General features: G+C 44.1%; 1 protein-coding gene and 1 pseudogene across 3 annotated transcripts in view; both read right to left on the bottom strand.

Moving 5' to 3' along the window:
* Prim2 (DNA primase subunit 2) overlaps positions 1-25949 on the bottom strand; it is a 233317-nt gene that overhangs the window by 191747 nt on the left and 15621 nt on the right. The window contains exon 1 of one of the 3 annotated variants that reach the window (XM_059281730.1): positions 23326-23530. The exons of the other annotated variants lie outside the window; for them this stretch is intronic. Within the exon in view, the coding sequence (XP_059137713.1) occupies positions 23326-23355 (30 nt within the window). The 5' untranslated portion in view covers positions 23356-23530. Of the gene's footprint in view, positions 1-23325; positions 23531-25949 lie in introns of those variants that run through there. 3 annotated transcript variants of the gene reach the window in all.
* Positions 4790-6308, bottom strand: LOC131926358 (pyruvate kinase PKM-like; annotated as a pseudogene).

Below are 25949 nucleotides of genomic sequence, written 5' to 3'. Positions count from 1 at the left end.
ACTAGCTAAAAACCAAGGGACCCCACACACACATGACACCCACATGTGGAGTAGAACAAGGCTGTTGAGCCCAATCCAAATCCCTGAACCTCAAAACTGAGACACAACAAAATGGGTATATTTTAAGCTTTGGGTTATGTTTTGGTTTTTGCTTTGTTTTGTTTTCGGGGGGGGGGGGGGGGGGGTTGTTTGTTTGTTGTTTGTGTTGTAGCTGCAACATAGATATTATAACCAGAGTACTCATTATCAATTGAATTATTATGTCTTCATTTAAATGTAAAAAAGACAGTCATATACTTGAGGGTTTGGGGGGGTTGTTTTGTTTTTTTTCTGGTTTTCGAGACAGGGTTTCTCTGTGTAGCCTTGGCTATCCTGTATGGAAATCACTCTGTAGACCAGTCTGGCCTCAAATTCACAGAGATCTGCCTCCCTTTGCCTTCTGAGTGCTGGGATTAAAGGTGTACATTACTGCTATCAGACTTGGGAAATATTTTAATTGCACAATCACAAACACACAAAATCAAAAAGAAAGGAAATAGTTATCACTAAGTTCTTATGTTCACTAAAATTTATAGAATGCTGTAGTGCTTCAGTTACATTTGTCGTTTATAATCATCTGAAACATTAAAATTAGATGAGCGATAATTTAATATCCTGACATTCTAATAAGCATCTAATGTCTCTGTAATACTGCCAAGCTGGCCAATGTAAAGACTGCTCGCCTGGTTACATCAGTGCTGTTTTTCCTTTGTGGCAGAATGTGCACATATGGAATGTACTAAAATTTACAATAAAAAGGACCTTTTTATTAGAGCACAAACCTTCTCTTCTATAGGAAAACAAACTTCTTTAAAAGAAAATAATAATTACTATTTTCTAATAATGATAATAATAACAAAGGTGACAATGGCACCAGAAGCTAAGGAAAGAATCTATGAATTCAATGATGCCTAGGCTACATAGCAAATGCCAGGCCAGTCAGGGCCAAACAGCAAGGATTAATTCATACCAGAGATCTTAAGTCTCCTAAGCAAGCCAGAATACCAGTAGGAGCAGGTACAAGTTAGGCCTTGGGATCTGACTGGGTATGGAAGGTATGCATTCCTCTCCACTCATCCCACAGCACTCCTTCAGCATGTTCTGTGACTGCAGCATGGTGCCAACAGAGACACACAAAAGCAGAGTGCCACTTCATAAGCTGACTGCTCTTCAATGTGACCTTAGCAAAGGCTAAGAAATAACAAAAGTAGACCCCACCAGCAAGGAAATCTGAAAGCAGCAACCACTCATGAGAGGAAGAGGCTTGGCCGCCAGCACTCACCTGGAGAACAAAAGCTCTGCTGGGCTAGGGGGCACCCTCCAGCCCTGCAGAGAGCAGGAGGGAAGTCCTGTACTTCCGGAATAACATCAAAAATGGCCACAGAAGTCAGAAAGCCATTTGCCTGGGCTAGAAGAGGGCATGGGGGGACACAGAGAGACATGAGATGACTTATACCAGAAAACTAATTCCACAGCTCAGTCCACAAACTATTTATTCAAGCAACCAATGCTGAAAAGAGATTTAAAAGTCATAATGGAGGGGCTGGAGAGATGGCTCAGGAGTTAAGAGTACTAGCTGAACTTACAGGACCCATGTTCAGTTCCCAGCACCCACATGGCAGCTCACAGCTGCCTGTAACTCTAATTCCAGGGGATCCAATGCCCTCTTCTTACCTCTGCAGGCTCCCGCACACATGCAGTGCACATACATATACTAAGGCACCCTCCTACACATAAAATAATTTAAGTCACAATGGCACTGCTAAAGCAATGGTTTCACTGAGAAACACAGCCTACCACTATGCAAAGGCATCCAGGCAGCAATACCCAGTAAGATACGCTTTATACCACCCTAAGAAACTGGGAGTCTAGGAGCTGGGAGCCTAGAAAGCCCATGTGGGGCATCAAACTCAGAAGTCACTTCTAATCAACTAATACATTCGTAACCATGTCCACCTCTCTCCAATCCATCGTTGAATTGCTCTTAGGCCAATATGGTCTATAAGTACACTATTAATACAGTAATCGATAAAGTAACAATGAGTAAATAATAAAGCATTGTGTAATCAATGATACTATCTAGACTTCGGCAGTATGAAGAAAGCCTAATTGACTCAAGAGCCAGCTAATGACTCAGCGAATAAAGGCATCTGCCACCAAGCCCGGTGACATGAGTTCAATCCCTAGGACCCACATGGAAGAAAGAGACAAGTGACTCCCACGAGTTGTCCTCTGACTCCTATACACATGTCATGGCATGTGTACCACACACACAAACACACACCACAACGTAAATAAATAAACATAATTTTTAAAAGAAAATTTGACCACTCAAAACTTCGGTCCCTTCCTGAGACCAAATGTAAAAGTATATTACAGAAGGAAATGAGTTAAATGTAACAGTATCTAATCATACAGAAGTAAGAGAAGGCACTAGACTACAATACTCAGCCATTCCATGCCACCCAGGAAGCCAAGCGTGGAGGCTCCTGGGGTGAAAACGGAAACAGTCTTCTACTGAAGCTCTCACTGCTCTCCGGCTACACTGCCCTCATCTCTGTGCCCCTCTTCTCTCCCCTCAGTTAGCATTCCTCTGCTCCTTAGTTATTCTCATGCAATCCACCCTGACTTCACCTGTCCACCTCACTCATTCCAGAACACTCTCCATTCGGTCCTCTACTGACCAGCTCCATCACACGGCTCACCCTCTTAGGCACTCCTCTTCAGTCTTTCTCAAAGTCACCACACCCTAGCAAACACTAACCTTCACATTCCCTTCGCCTAGATCGCTGCTCTACAACATTCAACACCTCAGGAGATGGTAAGCCTTCTAGCACCTCTCTAAGCAGAAAGTCTTCTCAGGAGGTGGGATGTTCAGCACTACAACTGGACTGGTACAGTCCAAATCCAAACCCTGTCAACATCATGCCGTACACCTTTCCTGCTGCTCAAAATGACTGAAGTCCTTGGATGATTAAGAAGACATTCTGACCCAGGCCCACTCCGCTTCTACAACCTACCTCCAGAGCCCCCACATAGCTCAGCTTCCTCCTCACAGCCCACACTCACAAACTACCATTCTTCCCAATCAACTTCCGATTCTGACAGCTGCCCCTCTCCATTATTATCCCCACTACACAGGCTGCCTGTGTCCAGTAAAGGCCGTTTTCTCAGGCTTTAAATTCTTCCTGGTTTAACTTTTCTTCCCCTGAAACATCGTGTCCTCTGTTAACCAGCTTCCCTACACTTCCTATAGCACACGATGACTTTCACCGGTGACTTCACATAGATTTCCAGCTCTGAAACACTCCTCATACCTTGTATTTTTCCTGGACGACTTTTATACATCTCACACATCATCTCTGCAGCTTCCCACTGATCCCCAACCAGCATTATTCTTATTCTATGCCTATATATATAGCCATACACCTCAACACAGAGTATTGCAGTATCGTTATACTAGAGTATAGAGATTTATACTTGTGTGCTTTTACTAGAACATGAACCTAAGTATAAATGTGTTCTGTTACATTCCCAGTTTTTATTACAATACATGACAAAATGTTTCCTGCCTAAAATATAAACTACTGAGCATAGTTTTAGGCATTCAACCTAAGAAATGCAGGAAAATATAGAACAAGAGGGAAAAAATGCTGTATAATGAAATACCAAAAGACTAAGATTATCAGTGGGAGATTATGAAAAATATATAATTTATCAAAAGATAAAACATTAATTCACATAAGAGGACAGAAATATTCCAATATGTAAACTGTTCAGCTATACTAATTAGAAAGCACATCAGGGGGACCAAGAGCACAACAAATCATAGTAAAGTAACCTAGAACTAGAAGACGGTGGTAGAAACGGAGACAAAAAAGGAGTAATTAAGAAAGATACACACAAAATAAGTTCAACATGAAGCCATGTTATGAAGCCATGACTGGGTCAATGTAAACATAAACAGCAGCACCCTTAAATAAAAGTATTCCTTCACAAGTTAGCGACTTCCCTGCACTTCCTATAGCACACCATGCCTTTCACCTGTGACTTCCCATACATTTTTACCTCCCAGACACCCTTCCCTACCTAATGGACACATGGGGAGTTAAACAATTAGAGCTATAGTATAACTGTCCTATTAACTTATAAAGGCAATTTAAGAAGGTATTGGCTTTCACTTGTTTCCAATCTTTTTTTCTTCAGCGGCTGTTTATTGACACTCAGGTGGGCACTATAGCAACATGCCTGGAGATGCTGCCGGGTGGAATGGAGGGTGGAGAGTGGAGTGTGTGTGTCTGCAGTGACAGCTGAGGAGAGCACAAGGAGTGAGGGGAGGCCAAAGCTGTTGGGGATGCAAGTCAGGGCCAGGGCCGAAGGTTATCACACAGGAACCTGGGCCCCGTGCCCTCAGCCCCCACCCCTGTGGTCTCCTGACTCCAGGCCAGAGCTGGGAGTTCTGGGGCAACTTTCTACAGGAGCAAAGAACACAGAGATGCTGCTGCCCTTTCGTGATAAAGTCAGAGGGTTTCCAATTCTGCATTCCTCTTTCATCCCTGGCTCGGGTAGGGCCATATGATAGACAGCTGGGCTCTAGTCCATGTTCCAGAGGCATTAATTTTCCCAGGAGTCCCAGCCCACCAGCGCCACACTATGGCCCCCAGAGTAAGCACTACAAGCGTTGCTGGCCTAATGGATGGGATGGGGGAGGGGATGAGCCAGGGGCTAGAAGAGAGGCTCCAGAGGGTCATCAAGGCACAGGCACTAGACTCACGGTGTTGGTGAAACCAGAGCCAAGGCACCACCCGGTCTGCACAATGACCGTATCTCCCTTCCTGAAGAAGCCTCGGGCAAGTTCACATGGAAGTCTAACTCCCAAGCATCCTGTACCGCATCCTTACACGGCACAGGGAAGATGCCACGGTACAGAGGGGCCTGGCAAGCTGCCTGGGGGCTGTGCGCCACCGCAATGATGAGAGCACGTGGGCAGTACCTAGCCACCTGGTGAGCACTCCTGCCAGACTTGGTGAGCAGATAACGGCCCCACTGCAGCACTTGAAAGAGGCCTCGACAGCGCCCACGGTGGCAGCTTCTGTGAGGTCGTCGGTAATAAGCGCCGGATGGCAGAGTTCCTCTGCTTCACAGGCATTGGGTGCTACATATGAACAGCCTCCAGATGGTAGTCTCCTTTGGCTGTTTCTCCTGACAGCAAGTAGTTTGTTTCATCTAGGACTGCGCTGGCCACATCACTGCACTCAGCACGGGTGGGTTGGGTTTCTTGCTCACGCTCTCCAGAGTCAGTGTGGTGCAGGTGACAGGCTTCCCAGCTTGGTTGCATCGTGCAATTATCATCTTCTGAGACAGGAAGACCACCTCTGCAGGAAATCTCAATGCCTAGGTCACCATGAGCCACCACGATCTCATCACTGGCCTCCAAAATCTCATCAACCTGCAGACGCCTTCATGTTCCCAACTTTGCTGAGGATCTTGATGTTCTCACCCTTCTCTCCCAGGACCTTCCTAACCTCATGCACATCGGCTGCCTTATGAATGAAAGGCACAAACACCATGTCTATATCCTGCTCCACTCCAAACTTCAGATCCTGGATGTCCTTTTCTGACGTAGCAGGGAGGTCCACAGAAGCTCCAGGGGGGTTCACCCCCTTCCTGCTGCCCAAGGAGCCACCATCCTCACCTGTCAGCACCCTTCTCCTCCACGTGCAGTGACACGAGCCCGTCATCCACCTCCACCCCTTGCAGATGTTCTCACCGTCCAGCTACAGGATGTTCTCATCACCCTTTTCCATGTAGGCGTTGTCCAGGGTGATCCTCAGAGCGGCTCCCTTCTTCAGCTCCACTTCTGCAGTGCCACTGCCCTTGGTAAGTCCAGTCCGGATCTCAGGTCCCTTGGTGTCCAAAACCATGACAACAGGCCAGTAGAGAATGGGTCAGATGCAAAGCTTCCTGTGGCTGCATGCACATTCTTAATGGTTTCTACATGGTGCTCGTGAGTTCCCTAAGAGAAACTCAGACAAGCCACACTCATTCCTGACTTGATCATCTCTTTCAGCATCTCTACAGATCGAGAAGCAGGACCAATAGTACAAATGATGCCAGTGTTGCAGGCCATGATGGGAGTGGAGTCAATGTCCAGGCAGCACATGTGTTCCAGGAAGGTGTCAGCCAGCCTGGAGCTGCTGGGCCTGAAGGAAGGCAGTCCCTGCTTCACTGTGTGGTTTCAGCATGGTTCCTGAGGTCCTTGGGTATACTGCAGATCCTGCTACCATACCTAAGTCAGAGGGAGGTCTGGAGAGTCAGGATGCGTAGCTGCTATGCTGTGTTTCAAATCTTCACAGCACCCTCTCTCCTGCCCAGGAATCTCTCCTGATAGCGGCTGGACATACTATGCTGTGGGGAAAAGGAAACAGTCTGCAAAACTATCTCTGACAATGCAGCATCAGAGGCACCAGCACTGGGGCCAGAAGCAGTTTCTTAAGCTTGAGTTACTCAGCTCAGTGTCCACTGCAACATCAACAACAAAAGTTCTAGACAAGCCATTACAAAGTGTGTTGGTTTAAGAGCACTATCAAACTGAAAACTTAGGGACTGCCAGGACAAATTTTGAGGCAATCCTAACCTCAGAAGAAACAAAACCACTCTCACCCTGAAGACAACAGATAGATGTGGTGATATATTGTGTCCCCCAATATATTGTGCACCCTAATAAAGCTTATCTGGAAATCAGAGGAAAAAGCCAGCCACTATATTAAACACAGAAGTCAGGCACATGCCTTTAATCCTAGTGTTTGGGAGGCAGAGATCCATCTGGATCTCTGTGAGTTCAAAGTCACACTGGGAACAGAGCCAGGCATGGTAGCACATGCCTTTAATCCCAGCACTAACCATGGAGGTCTGGAGGTCTGTACAGACAGAAAGGAAGTGATAGAGCTGGGCAGAAAGAGGAAGTGATGCAGCTGGGCGAAGAGAGGAAGTAAGATGGCAGGCACAGAAAGACATATAGGCATAGGTATACAGGAAGTAGGTCTCTTTAGAGGCTGAGGAGTCGATAAGGTGAGGTTGGCTGTGGCTTGTCCTATTCCTCTGATCTCTTGGTCTTCACCCAATATCTGGCTCCGGGTTTTTTATCAATAAGACCATTTAGCAATTCTTCTTACAGACAGGGTCATCCCCCTTCTTTTCAGAGTCCCCAGCCTCACCAGGCAAAGTGACAAAAGATGAGGATTAGGGCCTGCTAAACAAAGGGGAACCTTTCCACAATAAACTGAGACCCCAAAGGACACCCCTTGGGGGAAGAGTAAACTAGAACTGATCACCAATCCCAGGAGGAAAAAACATGCTGTTACGAAAGAACAGGAAAAACAAAGTTCTAGACTGAGAGAAAGCGTGGCCACCATTTATATAGTATGAGCAGACCACTCCTGAGGCTGGAGATGGTTGTAAACGAGTGTCTGGCTCGGAATACTCTCAGAAGCCAACCCTGTCTCAGAGGAGAGAAGATGCACCCTGAAAATTGACAAAAAGGTGAAAGTAGAAAAGTATAAGGCACCGCACGGTGACAGCAGGCACGCAGGGAAGAGGCAGAACGGGGAGCCAGGCGAGTGAAGTGGGCCGGGGTTCCGGTGAGTGAGTGAGCTGAAAGCAATCTCTGGAGCCCAGGAGCTTTTCTAGTTTGCCTTCTGCTGCTCTGCTAAAACATTCTGACAAAAGCAACTTGGGGAGCAGAGGGTTTATTTGGTTTGTGGCTTGAAGCCCATTATCAAGGGGCACCAGGGCAGGAGCTCAAGGCAGGAGACAACAGAGACTGAAGCAGGGAGCAAGGAGGAGGTTGCTTACCACCTTGCTTTTCCATGGCTGGTTCAGCTTGCCCAGCCCAGGACCATCTGCCCAGGGGTGGCACCGCTCTGTGGGACAGGCTCTCCCACCAATCACAATCTCCCATAGCTGTGCCTACAGACAATCTGATGGAGACCTTTCCTCCAACGAGGTTCCTCTTCCCAGATACAGGCATGTCTAGATAGGAGTCAAGTTGGCAAAAACTCACAAGCACAAACAACGAAAGCACCTGATTCAGGGTGTGTAAGAAACAATCCCAATAAACACACTCTGGATAATAAATAAAAAATAAAAATAAAAATTAGCCCAAAAATGTGTCAGGGTATAGCTCAGTAGTGGAGTGTGTACCTAGTATGTACAGAGATCTTAGGTCCAATCTCCAGAACCCCCCTCAAAAAAAACTTCTATGAACCACAATATTCAAAATTAAAATCTCACTGAGAGTAGGATAAACAAAAAAACAGACTAGGGAACCATCAAACTGGATGATAATGGTTCACAAGAAACTATCTGTAACTCAGCAGATAACCACTGCTAGCAAGAAGAAATATAAAAAATAAGATGATCTACAAAACATCTCATTGGCAGCCCAGACAGCCAAAAGAATAGGGAGTTCAATGTAATGACGGCAGAGAATTTTCCAAGCTCTATACAAGACACCATCTATATAACTAAGAAGCCTAGCGAAACCTAAGCAGAATAATTAGAACGAATTCTACTCAGGCTGAGGCTACTTAAATCAAACGGAAGTGAACCTACCAAATCTTGTAAGGGGCTTCAGGGGAGTTTTAAAGAGCACAGTAGGGCTGGAGAGAGCCACATGGCAGCTCACAACTATCTATAACTCCAATTCCAGAAGTCTCTTCTGGCTTCCACAGGCACTCAGGTGGTACAGACACACAGGCAAAATAGTCACAGACATTAAAACAAAGAACAGAGTGGCTCTTATCAAAGACAGACCACTTGCCAATGGCACACATGAATGACACAGAGAGCAGGATGGCAGACTTTAATGTGCTAACCGAAAGCATCTGCCAACACAGCACTCTCTACGTAAGACACCTTCCAATAAAGAGTACCATCTGTTTCCATGGTTTGAGTAAAAAGGCATTCTCATCCAACCCCCGCTCCAGATTAAAACAAACAAGGTGCACTAATAACATCTAAAAATATCCTTCAAACTACACAGCTTAAGAACACCTGGGCATCTGTGCAAAGAAGAACACTTGGCACTTCCCTATAAATTCCCTTGATGGAAAGACATGATTTTTGAGTTACTAATGCCTTATTTACATAACTGTCCCGGCTCCTCAGTAGATGAAAGGGTAAGAGACCACTTACATCTCTTTTTGATATTTATTTATATTATTTGCCTGCAATTATGTATGTGCCTACACAGGCCACAAGAGGGCATCGAATCCCCTGGAACTGGAATTACAGATGGTTGTAGGTACCATGTAGGGGTGCTGAGACTCAATCCTGGGTCTTCTGAAAGAGCAACAAGCGCTCTTGACCACTGAGCCAACTCTCAAGCACCCATTTACATTCTTTATTGGATCGCCTGCCTGCACACTCACACCCACACTTTATCCTGTTTGGAAAATTTTTATTTAACACAATGTCAGGAGTTGAGAGACTAAACTGCAATATCATGACTCATTTTAGCCCATTTATATTCCAATAGTTTAATATAAATTGTTCATTAACAAATCCTCTGATCTTAAATCATTAAACTTGTAATAAGTAAATATTTTAAGAGAAAACTTTAATGAAAGGTTTAATGCTTTACAAATCACTTGAAGCTGATTCTCACACATTTACTAATAAACTCAGTGAATCAAAGTCTTTGAAATCTGTAACTGTTTCTTTAATTCCAAGCTATTCCAAGCTCTCAGTCAACTGGCAGGTTGCCTGTTTCTCTGCACAGTTCTCTGTTACTGAGTTTCTCATTTTCTTCTTTATGACACTCCCTTATGTTATCTTCTGAAATAACCTTTTGGTACACAATTAAAAACCCTCCAAACTCAATCTTCTTTGAGGCTCCAACTGGCAAATGTTTTCCAAAAAAAAAAAGAGGGAGAGAAAGTAATTTTCTTCCCCCATTTTTACAATGCAGCCCAGTAGAAAACTGTTCCACTCTCCTTGATTCCGTCTTTAAACCACAGAGCAGCTTGGCCATTTTCAAGTTTCTTGGACAAGCTACAGACAAGCTCGGACGAATGGAAAGCATGATGATGTCTGAAGTCACCAAGTGCACCAGTTATCAGGACACTGAGAGTATCGCGTCACTAACAGAGGAGGAAATGTGGGAAATGCTGTCAACCAAGACCACTGCTAAGGCCACATTGATTCAAGAAAATAGAAAATGAAATAAAAGATCACAGGAAAAGAAGGCCAGAAAAAATTAAGGAGTCTGCTATTGCTTTCTCTTACCAACTCTGATAAATCAAATCTCTGTCAATTTATTTTAGTAAGTTGGGAATTATTAAATGTACATTTCCACTGGATTCCAATTCAAATGGATAGAACACTAACTTTGTCTTGTACCTGGGCAAAGGGAAGAGAGTGTTTAAGAGATGTCCAAATGTGCACACTGACACTGGAAACATTAGAAACCAGTTTTACTGTCCTGACAATGGTGTCCTATCTGCTGACCCAATTCAGCACTTTAATACCTCAAACACTTAAAGGTGATGGATGACATGCCATCTGCCAGAATTCTACCTCCTTTCTGCCAGTGAGATGCTACACTCCAGATTAACCCAGCACACAGAACACCTTTTCTTTTTCTTAACTCACAGACTAGATCAAACACTCTAGCACCAAATTATTTTATCCTATTGTTTCCTAAATATAGTATTTTCAATCTCCCAGGCTACATATACATGTCAATGTAAACTTTCTATAACATGCAACATAACTGTGAATCTCCTGGACTCACTCAGTAAGACTAATACAAAATAGCCTGCACATATAAGCAGAACAGGAGCATGTGGCAAGCTCGTGCTCACGTCCACAGCCACACATGCCAACAGTGCCCACCAATCACAAGTCTGGACTGCATCAGTGACAGGATCTGTGCTGAGTCACTGGCAGGCTGCTTCCTTTCCTGAGTGAGTCAGGTCATCTGGACTTCACTGAGGCTTGTCTCCCAGAGCAGAGTCTTCCAAAGCTGGTGCAACAGGTCTGAAACAGTCATGACTGGAGCAGGCTTCCTGAGTCGGGACCTACAGCTTTCTGCACTGGCCATGGTTGCAATGGGCCTCGAGGTGAGAATGAAGCTCCTCAAAGCCACTCTTCCATGTTCAAAACAGCTAGGATGACTGTCACAGAAAATGCTGAAGAACTCTCCACTCAGAGCAGCCAGCTAGAAGGGAAGGGTCTGCCAGCCACCAAACAGCCAACTAGCCCAATCCAACAGCTCTTGTCAATTTAAAACATCTAAGGGTGTTAACAATAAAGAGCTACCATGAAATTAACATTCTTTTCTAAATGTATCTGACTATTTTTAATTATGTGTGTCTGCATCTGTGTGTGGGTACATGTGCCTGTGTGTGTGTGAACGCAGAGGTCAGATGTACACCCCTAGACTCCCCCAGAACTGGACTTAAAGGCAGTTGTGAGCTAGCATTTTGAGCCACCCAATATGGGAATTGGGAACAGAACTTGGTTTCTCTACAAGGGCAGTATGAACTCTAACTGCTAAGCCATCTCTCCAGCCTGAAATCAGCATTCTTAACAGTACCTACCAGTACTTGATGCTGAGCAAATGTCCTTAGAAAAGGCCAGGTAGGTCCCTCTGATCTGCCTCACACACAATTAACCTCACGGTCCAGCAACAGTCTCCTCCCCTTGGCAATTCCCTGTCCTAAACTAGTTACATCCCCAATCACATTCCTTCAACGCTCAAGTGCTTTATTGACACTTAAAACACAGATTCAAATATAAGAGGCTGTGAAGCCACGCTGAGAGGATAAAGCTTCAGGGATCAAGTCTTCTCATTACAGAAGGTGACAGAAGAACTATCACACTGCCCACATCAGTCCTCCACCCTTTCTTTATATCAGGGACACATAAGACTCAAGTCGCTTATAATACGAACGTGAATCCCCTAGATCAGTTAACATTCCTATAATGTTCCCAAGAATATTTTATTTATACTGTAAGATGATACTTTCTTTTTCTAAATCCTGTCCTACTCCACCGAATATGGAGCCATGCCATGTCCCAACACCCACAAAAAGAAAGAACAAGTACCAGACTACTGCATTCTCGATCAATTATGCTGCTCTCTGGTATAATCATGACACTGATCCTTACTAACAGTACCCATCACTTGATCCTTCTCTGCACTTCCCAGGCTACTGTTGTTTTGACTGACAAAGGAAAAAGAAAGTGGGAATTACTGCTTGTGTTTTGCAGGAAAAAAAAGGACCTTAGGGAGGAAAAACTTTTTACGTTTTTGAGACAGGGTCCTCCTGTGTAGTCCAGGCTAGCATTGAACTCACTATATAGGCAAGGCTAGCCTTGAACATGCAGCTCCCCTGCCTCAGTCTCCCAAGGGAATAGAATTAAAAAAGAACCTTAATGCTGCATCTCAATTATTTTGTTTTGCACCTCCACAAAGATTATTAAAATCCAAAAGAGATGCAGCTTAAGGAATCCAAAATCTGAGCAGCAGACTCAAACAGCTGTGTAAGTGTCTCTATTTACCCATGATTCTCCTGTCCTTAAGCAAAGTATCACAAGAACTGTCACAGTGCCTGATAATGTAAATGGGCCACTTACTCTGCTTCCCTGCACATAGGAAATAAGTTTGCTTTTGTATATACACACACGTTTAGTTTTTCCTTTCCTTTTTTTTTTTTTTTTTTTTTTTTTTGGTTTTTGAGACAGGGTTTTTTCTGTGTAGTCCTGGCTATCCTGGAACTCACCCTGTAGACCAGGCTGGCCTCGAACTCACAGAGATCTGCCTGCCTCTGCCTCCGAGTGCTGGGACTAAAGGTGTGCGCCACCACCTCCTGGCTGCACTTTCAGTTTTTCAATAAAGAATTATTCCCAAAGAGTTTCTATGTAACTTTAATACTCCTTACCTGATGACCGAAGTCCTCATCTCAAGAACTGGTGCAGCAGCAAATGCCAAAGATCTTTCGAAGGATGAAGATCCACAACCACTGCAAAGGCCACACAAAAATGTAGGCTGTGCAGGGTGGCATCTAGAACTCAGAATTGCTTTCATCATTCACTTATCTCTCTTCCTATTTCAAATGCCCCACCAGCATCTGCATAATTCCCTGAACATAATACACAACATATTAATGTCCTAACAGAACTGTAGCTAGCAAGCAGAAGAACTATCCACAGCCATGCTATAAAACAAGCATGTTGTCTATCTCACATTTTAGAAAGCTCTCAGGGACTAAGAATATCACATAAAAACATAAACCTCATTATTCAAGCCTGATACTTCGTACCTGACTTTGCAGCATCCTTAAACAGAAAAAGCTGTCTTTGGAGGTAAAGACAACCTCGAAAAGATTCTCAAACCTCTTCTTCAAAATGAAAAAGCCACCAACTTCCCAGCTAGTTTGTTTATTTTACTTTTTATGTGTATGTGTATTTCGTCTGCATGTCTGTCTGGGCACTACATGTGTGCCTGGTGCCTACAGAGACCAGAAGAGGGCATCAGATCCCCAGGAACTGGAGTAACAGAGGGGTGTGAGCTGCCATGTGGGTGCTGGGAATTGAACCTGAGTCGTCCAGAAGAACAGCCAGTGCTCCTACTGAACCACCTCTCCAGCCCTTCAGTTAATTCTTTCTAAGCAGCCTTTCCTACCCGTTTTCTAGAAGGCAAAAGTATTTGTCAGCAATTTCCCATTTCTGGCCCTTTCCCTAAAGGTTATCTTCTCCACTCACGCCACTATTGGAATTTCAACTTCCACACCAACAGTCTTGAGTTACAAATCTTTCCTTACATTTCATAGTACCTTTCCAAATCATGGTAGAGTTATTTGGGGACACCTAGGGTGAAATGTTTTCTTTTCAGCTCAAAATTAAGAAGCTTGAAGTTCTAGCTTAGCTATCAACTTCAATTATATATTACTGCGTAACAAACTAACCCAAAATTTAATAGTTAAAATAACAGCCATCTTATTGAAGATCACATTTTTGTTGAAGATCCCAAGTATTCAAAACATGGTGAATCTAGCAATCCACCTACTCTATATGGCATGAGACAGTCACTGCTGGTCCTGAGCTGGTGACCAAATAAAGCTAAGGGGCTCGCGATGGTTCCACTCACATGCATCACATCTTGATGGGAACGGCTAAATGGCTAGGCTCAGCAAGAGCTGTGGGCCTGACCTCTCCAGATCAGCTCCTGCTTTATGCTATTCAGAGTACCACCTCTCCAGCATCTGTCTGGGCCATTCTAGTTACACATCCTAATGGCATCCCCAGCCTCTTTAAAAAGAGAGTTACAGTTGCTATAGCAGTCATGAAAAGCTTATGGAAGTAACCAACCAATATCTGGTTTGAGTTAAGGCCCCTCCATGAGACGGAACCCACAGTTGACACTACTTGGATGGCCGAGAACCTGAGATTAGGTAGCCTAGGGACCTAGAGTAAAACCAAATCATACTGTTTGCTAAAGGAACACAGCAATAAAATGTCTCCTAATGACATTCTGCTATACTCATAGATCAATGCCTTGTTCAGACATCATCAGAGAAGATCTCTCCTGCAGCAGATGGGAACAAATACAGAGACCCTCTGACAAGCAATACTCAGAATGAGAGATGTTGGAACATTCAGCCCTAAAAGGGATGCCTCCATCAAATCCCTCCCCCTCAGGGTTCAGGGAACTCTGCAGAAATGGAGGCAGAAAGAGTGTAAGAGCCGGAGGGATGGAGGACACCAAGGAATCAAGGCCTTCTAGACACAACAGAGCTGGCGCACACAGGAACTCACAGAGACTGCAGCAGCATGCACAGGGCCTGCACAGGATGCACCAGGCGGGGTCCCTGAGCTGCAAGAAGTGAACACATGCCCCTCATTCTTAACCCTGAAGCTATATCCAATTGACAGTCACTTGCGAAAGAAAATTTTGTTTTCCCCAAGGGAGTCTCACTGGAGGAACAAACTACTCTTAAGGTCAGGACTCTCGTGCCCAGCAGTGGATGGCCAACACAACAAAACTCAATGCACCTTTGGAAGTTCTTTGTCACATAATGTTGTCAGGGCACTTTTTTAAAAACTTTACAGGTCCTTTGTGTATATATTATGGCTTCTGGCTTTATGTTTTTATGGTATTTCTATGTGTGCAATGTGTGTGTCTCTATGCCACAACATTCCATGTACGTACGCAACCTCTCAGTTATAGCTCAATAAAATGTGCAGCCATCTTTAATCCACTACACCAGCTAAAGTGATCTGTCAGAAGCAAACTGTATTTAGGCCTTTGAACTGAAGAGCTGATGTTTCTGTATTCTCTAGCGTATAGAAGAGGAAAACATCAGGAAGAACAGCTGATAAGCACAGCAGTGGCATCCAACCCCAAGAATATAGAACCTGGAGTGTGGCTCGCGGTCCTGCTTCCCTGACTGACACCGGCTCACACTGACCTCTGACCTCTGTTTCCTGTTACCTCTTAGCTTTGGAAGAGAGGATTTGGCCACCAGTAAAGACAGGCTGAAATACATGTGTGGTGCATTCCCCCTTTTCTATGCACACTTTCAATGTGCATGTATAAGATAACGTTTGCTTCTTTGTGCTGCTCTGCCTTGTAACAGGAAGGAAACCAGAGTCCCACATACTAACAAAGGAAAGACAAGAAAATCTAATGAAATCCAATATGCTCGGAAGAAAGAAAGGAAGGAGGAAGGAAGGAAGGAAGAAGGGAAGGATAGAGGGAGGGAGGGAAGGGAGGAAGAAAGAGTTCAACTCCTCTATTTGATGCTTTTCTTCGTTCTGGTTTCTGACAGGTATTATATGTACCCAGTCTGGCCTCAAACTGCTTTTGTAGCACAGACTGGCCTTGACCTTCCGATCCTTCCACCTCCACCTCCCTATCCTCACTAGGATTGCAGACACAGGTACAACACCCACCAGTTTATGAGGAGCTTGTGATAAAACCCCGGGCTTCGTGCATGCTAGGTGAGCACTCTACATCCCCGGCCTGAGACTAGTGAAATTCTTCATGGTGTTTTACCCTCCAAGTCTTTGGTGCATAAGACTTGCGAATAACCTTGCTATGCCTTACACTCATAACCAGTACACAGGTAATAACCCCCGCCATGCCTTACACTCATAACTAGTACACAGGTAATAACCCCCCCATGCCTTACACTCATAACCAGTACACAGGTAATAACCCCCGCCATGCCTTACACTCATAACTAGTACACAGGTAATAATCCCCATGCCTTACACTCATAACTAGTACACAGGTAATAACCCGCCATGCCTTACACTCATAACCAGTACACAGGTAATAACCCACCATGCCTTACACTCATAACTAGTACACAGGTAATAACCCCCCATGCCTTACACTCATAACCAGTACACAGGTAATAACCCCCCATGCCTTACACTCATAACCAGTACACAGGTAATAACCCCCGCCATGCCTTACACTCATAACTAGTACACAGGTAATAATCCCCATGCCTTACACTCATAACCAGTACACAGGTAATAACCCCCCCATGCCTTACACTCATAACCAGTACACAGGTAATAACCCCCCATGCCTTACACTCATAACCAGTACACAGGTAATAATCCCCATGCCTTACACTCATAACTAGTACACAGGTAATAACCTGCCATGCCTTACACTCATAACCAGTACACAGGTAATAACCCCCGCCATGCCTTACACTCATAACTAGTACACAGGTAATAACCCCCCCATGCCTTACACTCATAACTAGTACACAGGTAATAACCCGCCATGCCTTACACTCATAACCAGTACACAGGTAATAACCTGCCATGCCTTACACTCATAACCAGTACACAGGTAATAACCCCCGCCATGCCTTACACTCATAACTAGTACACAGGTAATAACCCCCCATGCCTTACACTCATAACCAGTACACAGGTAATAACCCCCCATGCCTTACACTCATAACCAGTACACAGGTAATAACCCCCGCCATGCCTTACACTCATAACTAGTACACAGGTAATAACCCCCCATGCCTTACACTCATAACCAGTACACAGGTAATAACCCCCCATGCCTTACACTCATAACCAGTACACAGGTAATAACCCCCGCCATGCCTTACACTCATAACTAGTACACAGGTAATAATCCCCATGCCTTACACTCATAACCAGTACACAGGTAATAACCCCCACCATGCCTTACACTCATAACCAGTACACAGGTAATAACCCCCATGCCTTACACTCATAACTAGTACACAGGTAATAACCCCCGCCATGCCTTACACTCATAACTAGTACACAGGTAATAACCCCCCATGCCTTACACTCATAACCAGTACACAGGTAATAACCCCCCATGCCTTACACTCATAACCAGTACACAGGTAATAACCCACCATGCCTTACACTCATAACCAGTACACAGGTAATAACCCCCCATGCCTTACACTCATAACTAGTACACAGGTAATAACCCCCCATGCCTTACACTCATAACCAGTACACAGGTAATAACCCCCACCATGCCTTACACTCATAACCAGTACACAGGTAATAATCCCCATGCCTTACACTCATAACTAGTACACAGGTAATAACCCCCATGCCTTACACTCATAACTAGTACACAGGTAATAACCCCCACCATGCCTTACACTCATAACCAGTACACAGGTAATAACCCCCATGCCTTACACTCATAACTAGTACACAGGTAATAACCCCCCATGCCTTACACTCATAACCAGTACACAGGTAATAACCCCCGCCATGCCTTACACTCATAACCAGTACACAGGTAATAACCCCCGCCATGCCTTACACTCATAACTAGTACACAGGTAATAACCCCCCATGCCTTACACTCATAACCAGTACACAGGTAATAACCCACCATGCCTTACACTCATAACCAGTACACAGGTAATAACCCCCCATGCCTTACACTCATAACTAGTACACAGGTAATAACCCCCCATGCCTTACACTCATAACCAGTACACAGGTAATAACCCCCACCATGCCTTACACTCATAACCAGTACACAGGTAATAATCCCCCCCATGCCTTACACTCATAACTAGTACACAGGTAATAACCCCCATGCCTTACACTCATAACTAGTACACAGGTAATAACCCCCCATGCCTTACACTCATAACCAGTACACAGGTAATAACCCCCACCATGCCTTACACTCATAACCAGTACACAGGTAATAACCCCCATGCCTTACACTCATAACTAGTACACAGGTAATAACCCCCCATGCCTTACACTCATAACCAGTACACAGGTAATAACCCCCGCCATGCCTTACACTCATAACCAGTACACAGGTAATAACCCCCCATGCCTTACACTCATAACCAGTACACAGGTAATAACCCCCCATGCCTTACACTCATAACCAGTACACAGGTAATAACCTGCCATGCCTTACACTCATAACCAGTACACAGGTAATAACCCCCGCCATGCCTTACACTCATAACCAGTACACAGGTAATAACCCGCCATGCCTTACACTCATAACCAGTACACAGGTAATAACCTGCCATGCCTTACACTCATAACCAGTACACAGGTAATAACCCCCGCCATGCCTTACACTCATAACTAGTACACAGGTAATAACCCCCCATGCCTTACACTCATAACTAGTACACAGGTAATAACCCCCCATGCCTTACACTCATAACCAGTACACAGGTAATAACCCCCCATGCCTTACACTCATAACCAGTACACAGGTAATAATCCCCATGCCTTACACTCATAACCAGTACACAGGTAATAACCCCCGCCATGCCTTACACTCATAACTAGTACACAGGTAATAACCCCCCATGCCTTACACTCATAACTAGTACACAGGTAATAACCCCCATGCCTTACACTCATAACCAGTACACAGGTAATAACCCCCGCCATGCCTTACACTCATAACTAGTACACAGGTAATAACCCCCCATGCCTTACACTCATAACCAGTACACAGGTAATAACCCCCCATGCCTTACACTCATAACCAGTACACAGGTAATAATCCCCATGCCTTACACTCATAACCAGTACACAGGTAATAATCCCCATGCCTTACACTCATAACCAGTACACAGGTAATAACCCCCCATGCCTTACACTCATAACCAGTACACAGGTAATAACCCCCGCCATGCCTTACACTCATAACTAGTACACAGGTAATAACCCCCCATGCCTTACACTCATAACCAGTACACAGGTAATAACCCCCGCCATGCCTTACACTCATAACTAGTACACAGGTAATAACCCCCCATGCCTTACACTCATAACCAGTACACAGGTAATAACCCCCATGCCTTACACTCATAACCAGTACACAGGTAATAACCCCCCATGCCTTACACTCATAACCAGTACACAGGTAATAATCCCCCCCATGCCTTACACTCATAACTAGTACACAGGTAATAACCCCCCATGCCTTACACTCATAACTAGTACACAGGTAATAACCCCCCATGCCTTACACTCATAACTAGTACACAGGTAATAACCCCCATGCCTTACACTCATAACCAGTACACAGGTAATAACCCCCATGCCTTACACTCATAACTAGTACACAGGTAATAACCCCCGCCATGCCTTACACTCATAACTAGTACACAGGTAATAACCCCCCCATGCCTTACACTCATAACTAGTACACAGGTAATAACCCCCCCCATGCCTTACACTCATAACCAGTACACAGGTAATAACCCCCGCCATGCCTTACACTCATAACTAGTACACAGGTAATAACCCCCCATGCCTTACACTCATAACCAGTACACAGGTAATAACCCCCCATGCCTTACACTCATAACCAGTACACAGGTAATAACCCCCGCCATGCCTTACACTCATAACTAGTACACAGGTAATAATCCCCATGCCTTACACTCATAACCAGTACACAGGTAATAACCCGCCATGCCTTACACTCATAACCAGTACACAGGTAATAACCCCCCATGCCTTACACTCATAACCAGTACACAGGTAATAACCCCCACCATGCCTTACACTCATAACCAGTACACAGGTAATAACCCCCATGCCTTACACTCATAACTAGTACACAGGTAATAACCCCCGCCATGCCTTACACTCATAACTAGTACACAGGTAATAACCCCCCCCATGCCTTACACTCATAACTAGTACACAGGTAATAACCCCCCCCATGCCTTACACTCATAACCAGTACACAGGTAATAACCCCCATGCCTTACACTCATAACCAGTACACAGGTAGCTTACTGGTATGTACTATTCCTTAAGTTCATGTCTTAATAGGTTTGACAAGTTGATTTGAAATAATGAAAGTCATCTCTGAAAGGTCCACTTAGATAATCAGCATCTGTCTATAATCAAACTGAGATGATTAAAAAATGAAGCCCCTTAATTAGCATTTTGCATAATTTAGGAAAATCCTCCTTAGTTTTAAAAAGGTGAAATAGAATTCATCAGTTAGAATTCCTCTAAATCTTGATTAATTATCTCCTTTAAACTGTATTAATTATCTAATTTTATAGCATGTACAGTAGAAACAAAGAAATATAATTTAAATTAATCTTCACTTCTTGAAATCTAGCATTTTGTAAAATTTAGGCTAGTTCTGTCCATCTGGGCAAATTAATAGAAAACTAAAGAAAAACAGATTCAGTTTTTTTTATCAACTCTCCAGAGTCAACTTCTGCCACAATAAAATCAACTGGCATTCCTAAAGAAGGAGGAGAAGGTGGGGCTGGAGGGGAGGAAGTGGGGGGAGGAAGGGTAGGGGAGACTGGAGGAGGAAGGGGAGGGGGAGGGAAAGGGGGAGAGGATGAGGAAGAGCAGGGGGGAGGGGAGGAGGAAAGGCAAGGAGGAGGGAGGGGGAGGGAAGGAGGGAAGGCAGGGAGGAGGAAAGGAGGAAAGGTAGGGGAGGGAAGGACGCGGAGCTTCTGTAGCACACCTGCCTGCTGCAGAGTCAAAGCTCACAGGAGGCGGCCCCTGCAGTAAGCCCTTGTCAACCCCATCATTACACAAGGGAGAAAGCAGGGCGCCCGGAAGCAGCCAAACCCCACTACACAAGCAGCTGACTGACTGCTCTCTCCCAGGAGTATCTTCTCCTCACAGAATGATGCTGATTTCTAAGAAACACATATTTCTTATCATATCCTGGCCCAAACATCCCTATTCACTAACGAAAGTAAGCAGCACCGAGTTTGAGAAACAAAAGCCAGGTGAAAACAGAAAAGCTTCAAGGGTGGTGGAGGAAGCCTATTTCATTTCTAATGTATATTAAGCTCCATTTCTAATAAAGATGGGGTCTCTTCTTTGACATAGAACTTCTAATCTAGAATCCAACCTCTTAACCGAATACGGAAACAAGAAAATTAAAAAACAAATTTTCCACACGACAGACAGCAACATATGAGAAACTGAAATAATGATGTCATTAATCGTCTATAAAACACTGCCCCAACTGTGGAGACCCGTGTCTGTGCACACTCATGTACCTGATCAAAAAGAAATGGCAAGAATAAAAGAAATATAATCCTTTGGAGGACATACTAAAAAGAAAAGAAAATATAACCTATTTTAAATAATATACAAGCTAAAGGAAAACCAGGGCAGACAGGACTAAATATGAATGCTCTACTTTCTAAGCCCGAATTCCAGTCTACAACATACGCCCCTGAAGAACTCAGATCCACAGCCCATGCTCTGGTGTCCACTGACCAACCAAACACTTCCAAACTATTTTAGGCACTTACTCAAGTGGCAAATGAATACAATTTACAATGCTCTGCTATACACACTTGGCAAATATTAGTCTGTTCACTGACTAGAAAAACTCTAAGGACTGCTGAGTATTCACCTCGAGCCTCGACGAGACAGGGAATCCACAGACCGACTCAGAGCACCGGCGGCTCTGATGGAACGTGACACTTACTCTACTCATCTGAAAACACTGATATCTCCCAACTCTTAAGACAGCATCAACAGGACAACCAAAACGCAAGTGTAAGAAGTTAAACTTCAAGTTACACATATGCTGAACAGTTCATTTCGTTCACTCACTACTTAATAACCTTCTAACCATTTCCTATGGAAGGAGAAGGAAGAAACACACACATGCACACACACACACACACACACACACACACACACACACACACACACACACCGCTGCAGAGCGTGAACTTCCTTTCATTATTTTCTCTTCTCTACTGAATGGACCACTGGTACCAACAGTACTTTGGCTCCCCCACATGACATTTCCGGAACACAGTAGTTCCTGGCAACCAAGGAAGAAAGGCATACCAAATTCCGTGGATTCCATGAAGTCCATCTTCTCGGTGGGAAAAAATGTGTCAGAAACATATTCAGTTTTAGTATCATCACCTTTCATCTACCCCACTCTCAGTCTCATCAAATAAGAACATTTAATTTCAACCAAAACCGTTCCTCTGAGTCCCAAAAGGTAAAGGAATTCATAAGTAAGAAATAGAGAGAAAAAATGAAAGTGAACTACTGAGTCTGTTGGGGGGGGGGGGGGGGGGGGCGTGTTTTAAAAGCCAGAAGGTAGTCAGTGGAAGAAAGACAAAATACTGCACGTTTTCTCAAATATACACAACCTAGATTTAATCTCAACCACACACACACACACACACACACACACACACACACACTCACAAGCACTCGCGTGACATAAATGGAGAAAGGAGACTCTAAAGTCGGGTGATGAGGCCAAAAGGAAGGAGGGGAGACTGGGAAGGGTGAGGTTAAACGTGACCAAGGTACAATAACATATGCAAGAAAATGCCACAATGAAAGCCATTCTATATGCTAATTAGAATATTTTAAAGGAAGCTTTTATGTAAGAAACATCCAAAAGTAAAACACATATTTATCAAACAAATTAGCACCAAGATTAGAACTGGCCAATCTTCAGAAACCCAAAAGTCTAACTGAATGAATAAAAGTATCACTGTTTATAAGATTCCTTGTCTGATTTTATTTTTTGTTTTTGAGACAGAGCCTTGGCTGGCCTAAAACTCATTACATAGACCAGCTGGCCTTGAACTCAGGGATCTACTTCTCTCTGCCTCCTGAGTGCCATAATTAAAGGCTAGTCCACCACACCTGGCATTTTAGAGTGAGAAGTCTCAGAATCAATTCAGTTTCTGTATGCATAATCAAGTGCTTAATAAATAAGATTAGTATTACCATGTACTTGCCAAGGACCATGTAATTCATGTAGATGATTCCATTCAATTCTACAATAATCCTATATTTCAGCAAAAGAAAACGGGGCACTAAAAAGTTAGGTAACTTGGTCAGGAGCCTAAGTCTGCAGAATTAATTTCCCAGACCTCTCCCACCTGCTCCCTTAGTCTTCCTTCCCACAGTCTCACAACAGTCTTCACCCTTGACCTCCTAACCCCAGCCTAGCATTCTGAACTGCCACCGCTCATCTCCACTGGCCGACTGGCGTTCACAAGTGGTATTTTCACAAGCAAATACACTATCTTGTCCCAACCTCCTAGTTTTACATTCCCCACCATCACCAACATCATACTACCCTTATCGTCCACACTAAGATCTGGCACCAGCCTCACTTCATATCCATTAACCACGCAATCTTCAGGCTACTTCCACAGACTCACAGCTACTGCACTAATTCAAGCTCCTGGTTCTTCACTTGCTCAGTTCTTCACTCAACAAACAATCCTCCTTACCTACATTAACAGACACTAATAATGTCTTTCTGAAACAACCTGCCTCATCAGCATTCTATTCCTTTGCATTCGCAAGTCTCAACCTAGGCTGCTGTGGTTATCTGCATCAAAGAGATCTGTGTCATGCTCTTCCTCAAAAAACGTCAACAATGAATGCCCCCTTGCCCTTCTTCTATCTAGCTAACCTCATCTTCTATTCCTTTCCATAATTTATAACAGATTTCCTTGTCATAAGACTGGATGCCAGAACCAAGATTAACATTGGGACACATAAAAAGAATGTAGTATTAAAATAACATTAAATAAACAAAGTGGGGCTGGAGAGAGAGCTCCGTGGTTAAGAGCACTGGCTGCTCTTCCAGGGGATCCACGTTTAATACCCAGCACCCACATGGCAGTTCACAACTGTCTATAACTCCAGATCCAGGGAATCTGACACCTTCACACAGATATACATACAGGCAAAACACCAATGCACATAAACTAAAAAGTGAATCATAAACAAAGTATATGACCTCTAGGTGACCTCTAGAGAGGTAAAGATGTTATACTCTGAAATGAGATATGGAACTGTGACTGTGTTCAAGCTGGAAATGGGAGAAAGGAGCACACAGACAATAGAAAAGCCAGCATTGTTAATGAGGAATAGGGGGGAAAGCAACCAGCTTCAGAGACCAGTGAGCCTTTTCAGAGGAACAAGAGAGAACCTTAATCTATCCACCTCAGTCCAAACCATCAGTAGGCCTCCCTCGGGTTCATCTTCAGAACCTGCCTAAAGACAAGTCAAATTTGAGACACTCTATTCCAAACACAAAGTCCTCAATGGTTTATAATGATTGGAGACCCTCCAGGGCTCACTATCATTATCATCATCATCATCATCATCATCATCATCATCACCATCTGAAAGGGAAATAAAAAACAGCTTTCTAAGAAGCCATCACACATCATCTTTTTTAAATTAAATTTATCTGGTTATCTGCTGCAGGGTGGCATGCATATCATGGTGCATCTGCAGTTCTCTCCTTCCCCCAGGTAAGTCCCAAACTCAACATCAGACTTGTGGCAAATGCTTTTACCCACTGACCCATTTCACTGGCCAAAACCACTTTGAAATCCTTTTTACAGTTGGTATACTTCAAGTCTGCTATTTTATGTCAAAACCATAAACAGACAATCTTAAGGATATAAAGTCTGGGGATCTAGCTCAGTTGCTAGAGTGCTTGCCCAGCATTCATGAAGCTCAGGGGTCAGTCTCCAACAGTGTGTAAAACTGAGTATGGAGTTGTGTTTGCGGGCTTTTCTATCCTGCCAGCCAGTCCCCAAATAACTACACAGGACTTAATATTCATTATAAATGCTCAGCCGATAGCTTAGGCTTGTTTTTAGCTAGCTCTTATAACTTAAATTAAGCCATTTCTATTAATCTATATGCTACCCCGAGGCTCGCGTATCTCATGTACGTACTGCCCATCCTGCTCACTCTGCATCTCACAGCGTCACCCCGACTCTGCTCTTCTTCTTCCCAGCATCCTCCTAGTCTGGCTCTCCAACCCAATCTCTTCCTGCCTAGTCATAGGCCAGTCAGCTCTTTATTAACCAATGAAAGTAATATATAATACAAAGATTGTTCCACCACAGTGGTGTGTGCCTATAATCCCAACACTCAGGAGGAGCAGAAATTGAAGGTCATCCTCAGCTACATGGGGAGTACAAGAGACCCTATGACCCAAAAAAAGTTTACAAAAGTGACCTCAAGACCAGAAGCCTCACTCTATGGAAGGCATAATCCCAGGCATCTTTGTTATATGCACTGAGATGTCTCCAAGGAGAACAGAAGGACAGAAGGACTGTCCTTCCAAAGGACTTGAGAACACACACACAGCCAATCTTGATACTTTCTCTCAAGGAAGTTGGCTCACCTGCCCCACCGGGATTCTGAGACATGATACATTCACCACAATGAAGAGCTGTCGCCTGCTTATGAAGGAGAGCACAAGAAAGTATACTACTGTCATGCTGCTTTTGACTCTTCATATAACATAGTCATGTTTTCTTATGGGCACTCTAAGGATATGATACTGGGAGTTTAAGATTCTTTTTCACAAGAAG

Source organism: Peromyscus eremicus, chromosome 16_21 (assembly GCF_949786415.1).
Source record: "Peromyscus eremicus chromosome 16_21, PerEre_H2_v1, whole genome shotgun sequence".
Classification (NCBI taxonomy): domain Eukaryota; kingdom Metazoa; phylum Chordata; class Mammalia; order Rodentia; family Cricetidae; genus Peromyscus; species Peromyscus eremicus.
The sequence above is the reverse complement of the archived record's forward strand: the minus strand, read 5'-3'. Positions and strand labels throughout refer to the sequence as shown.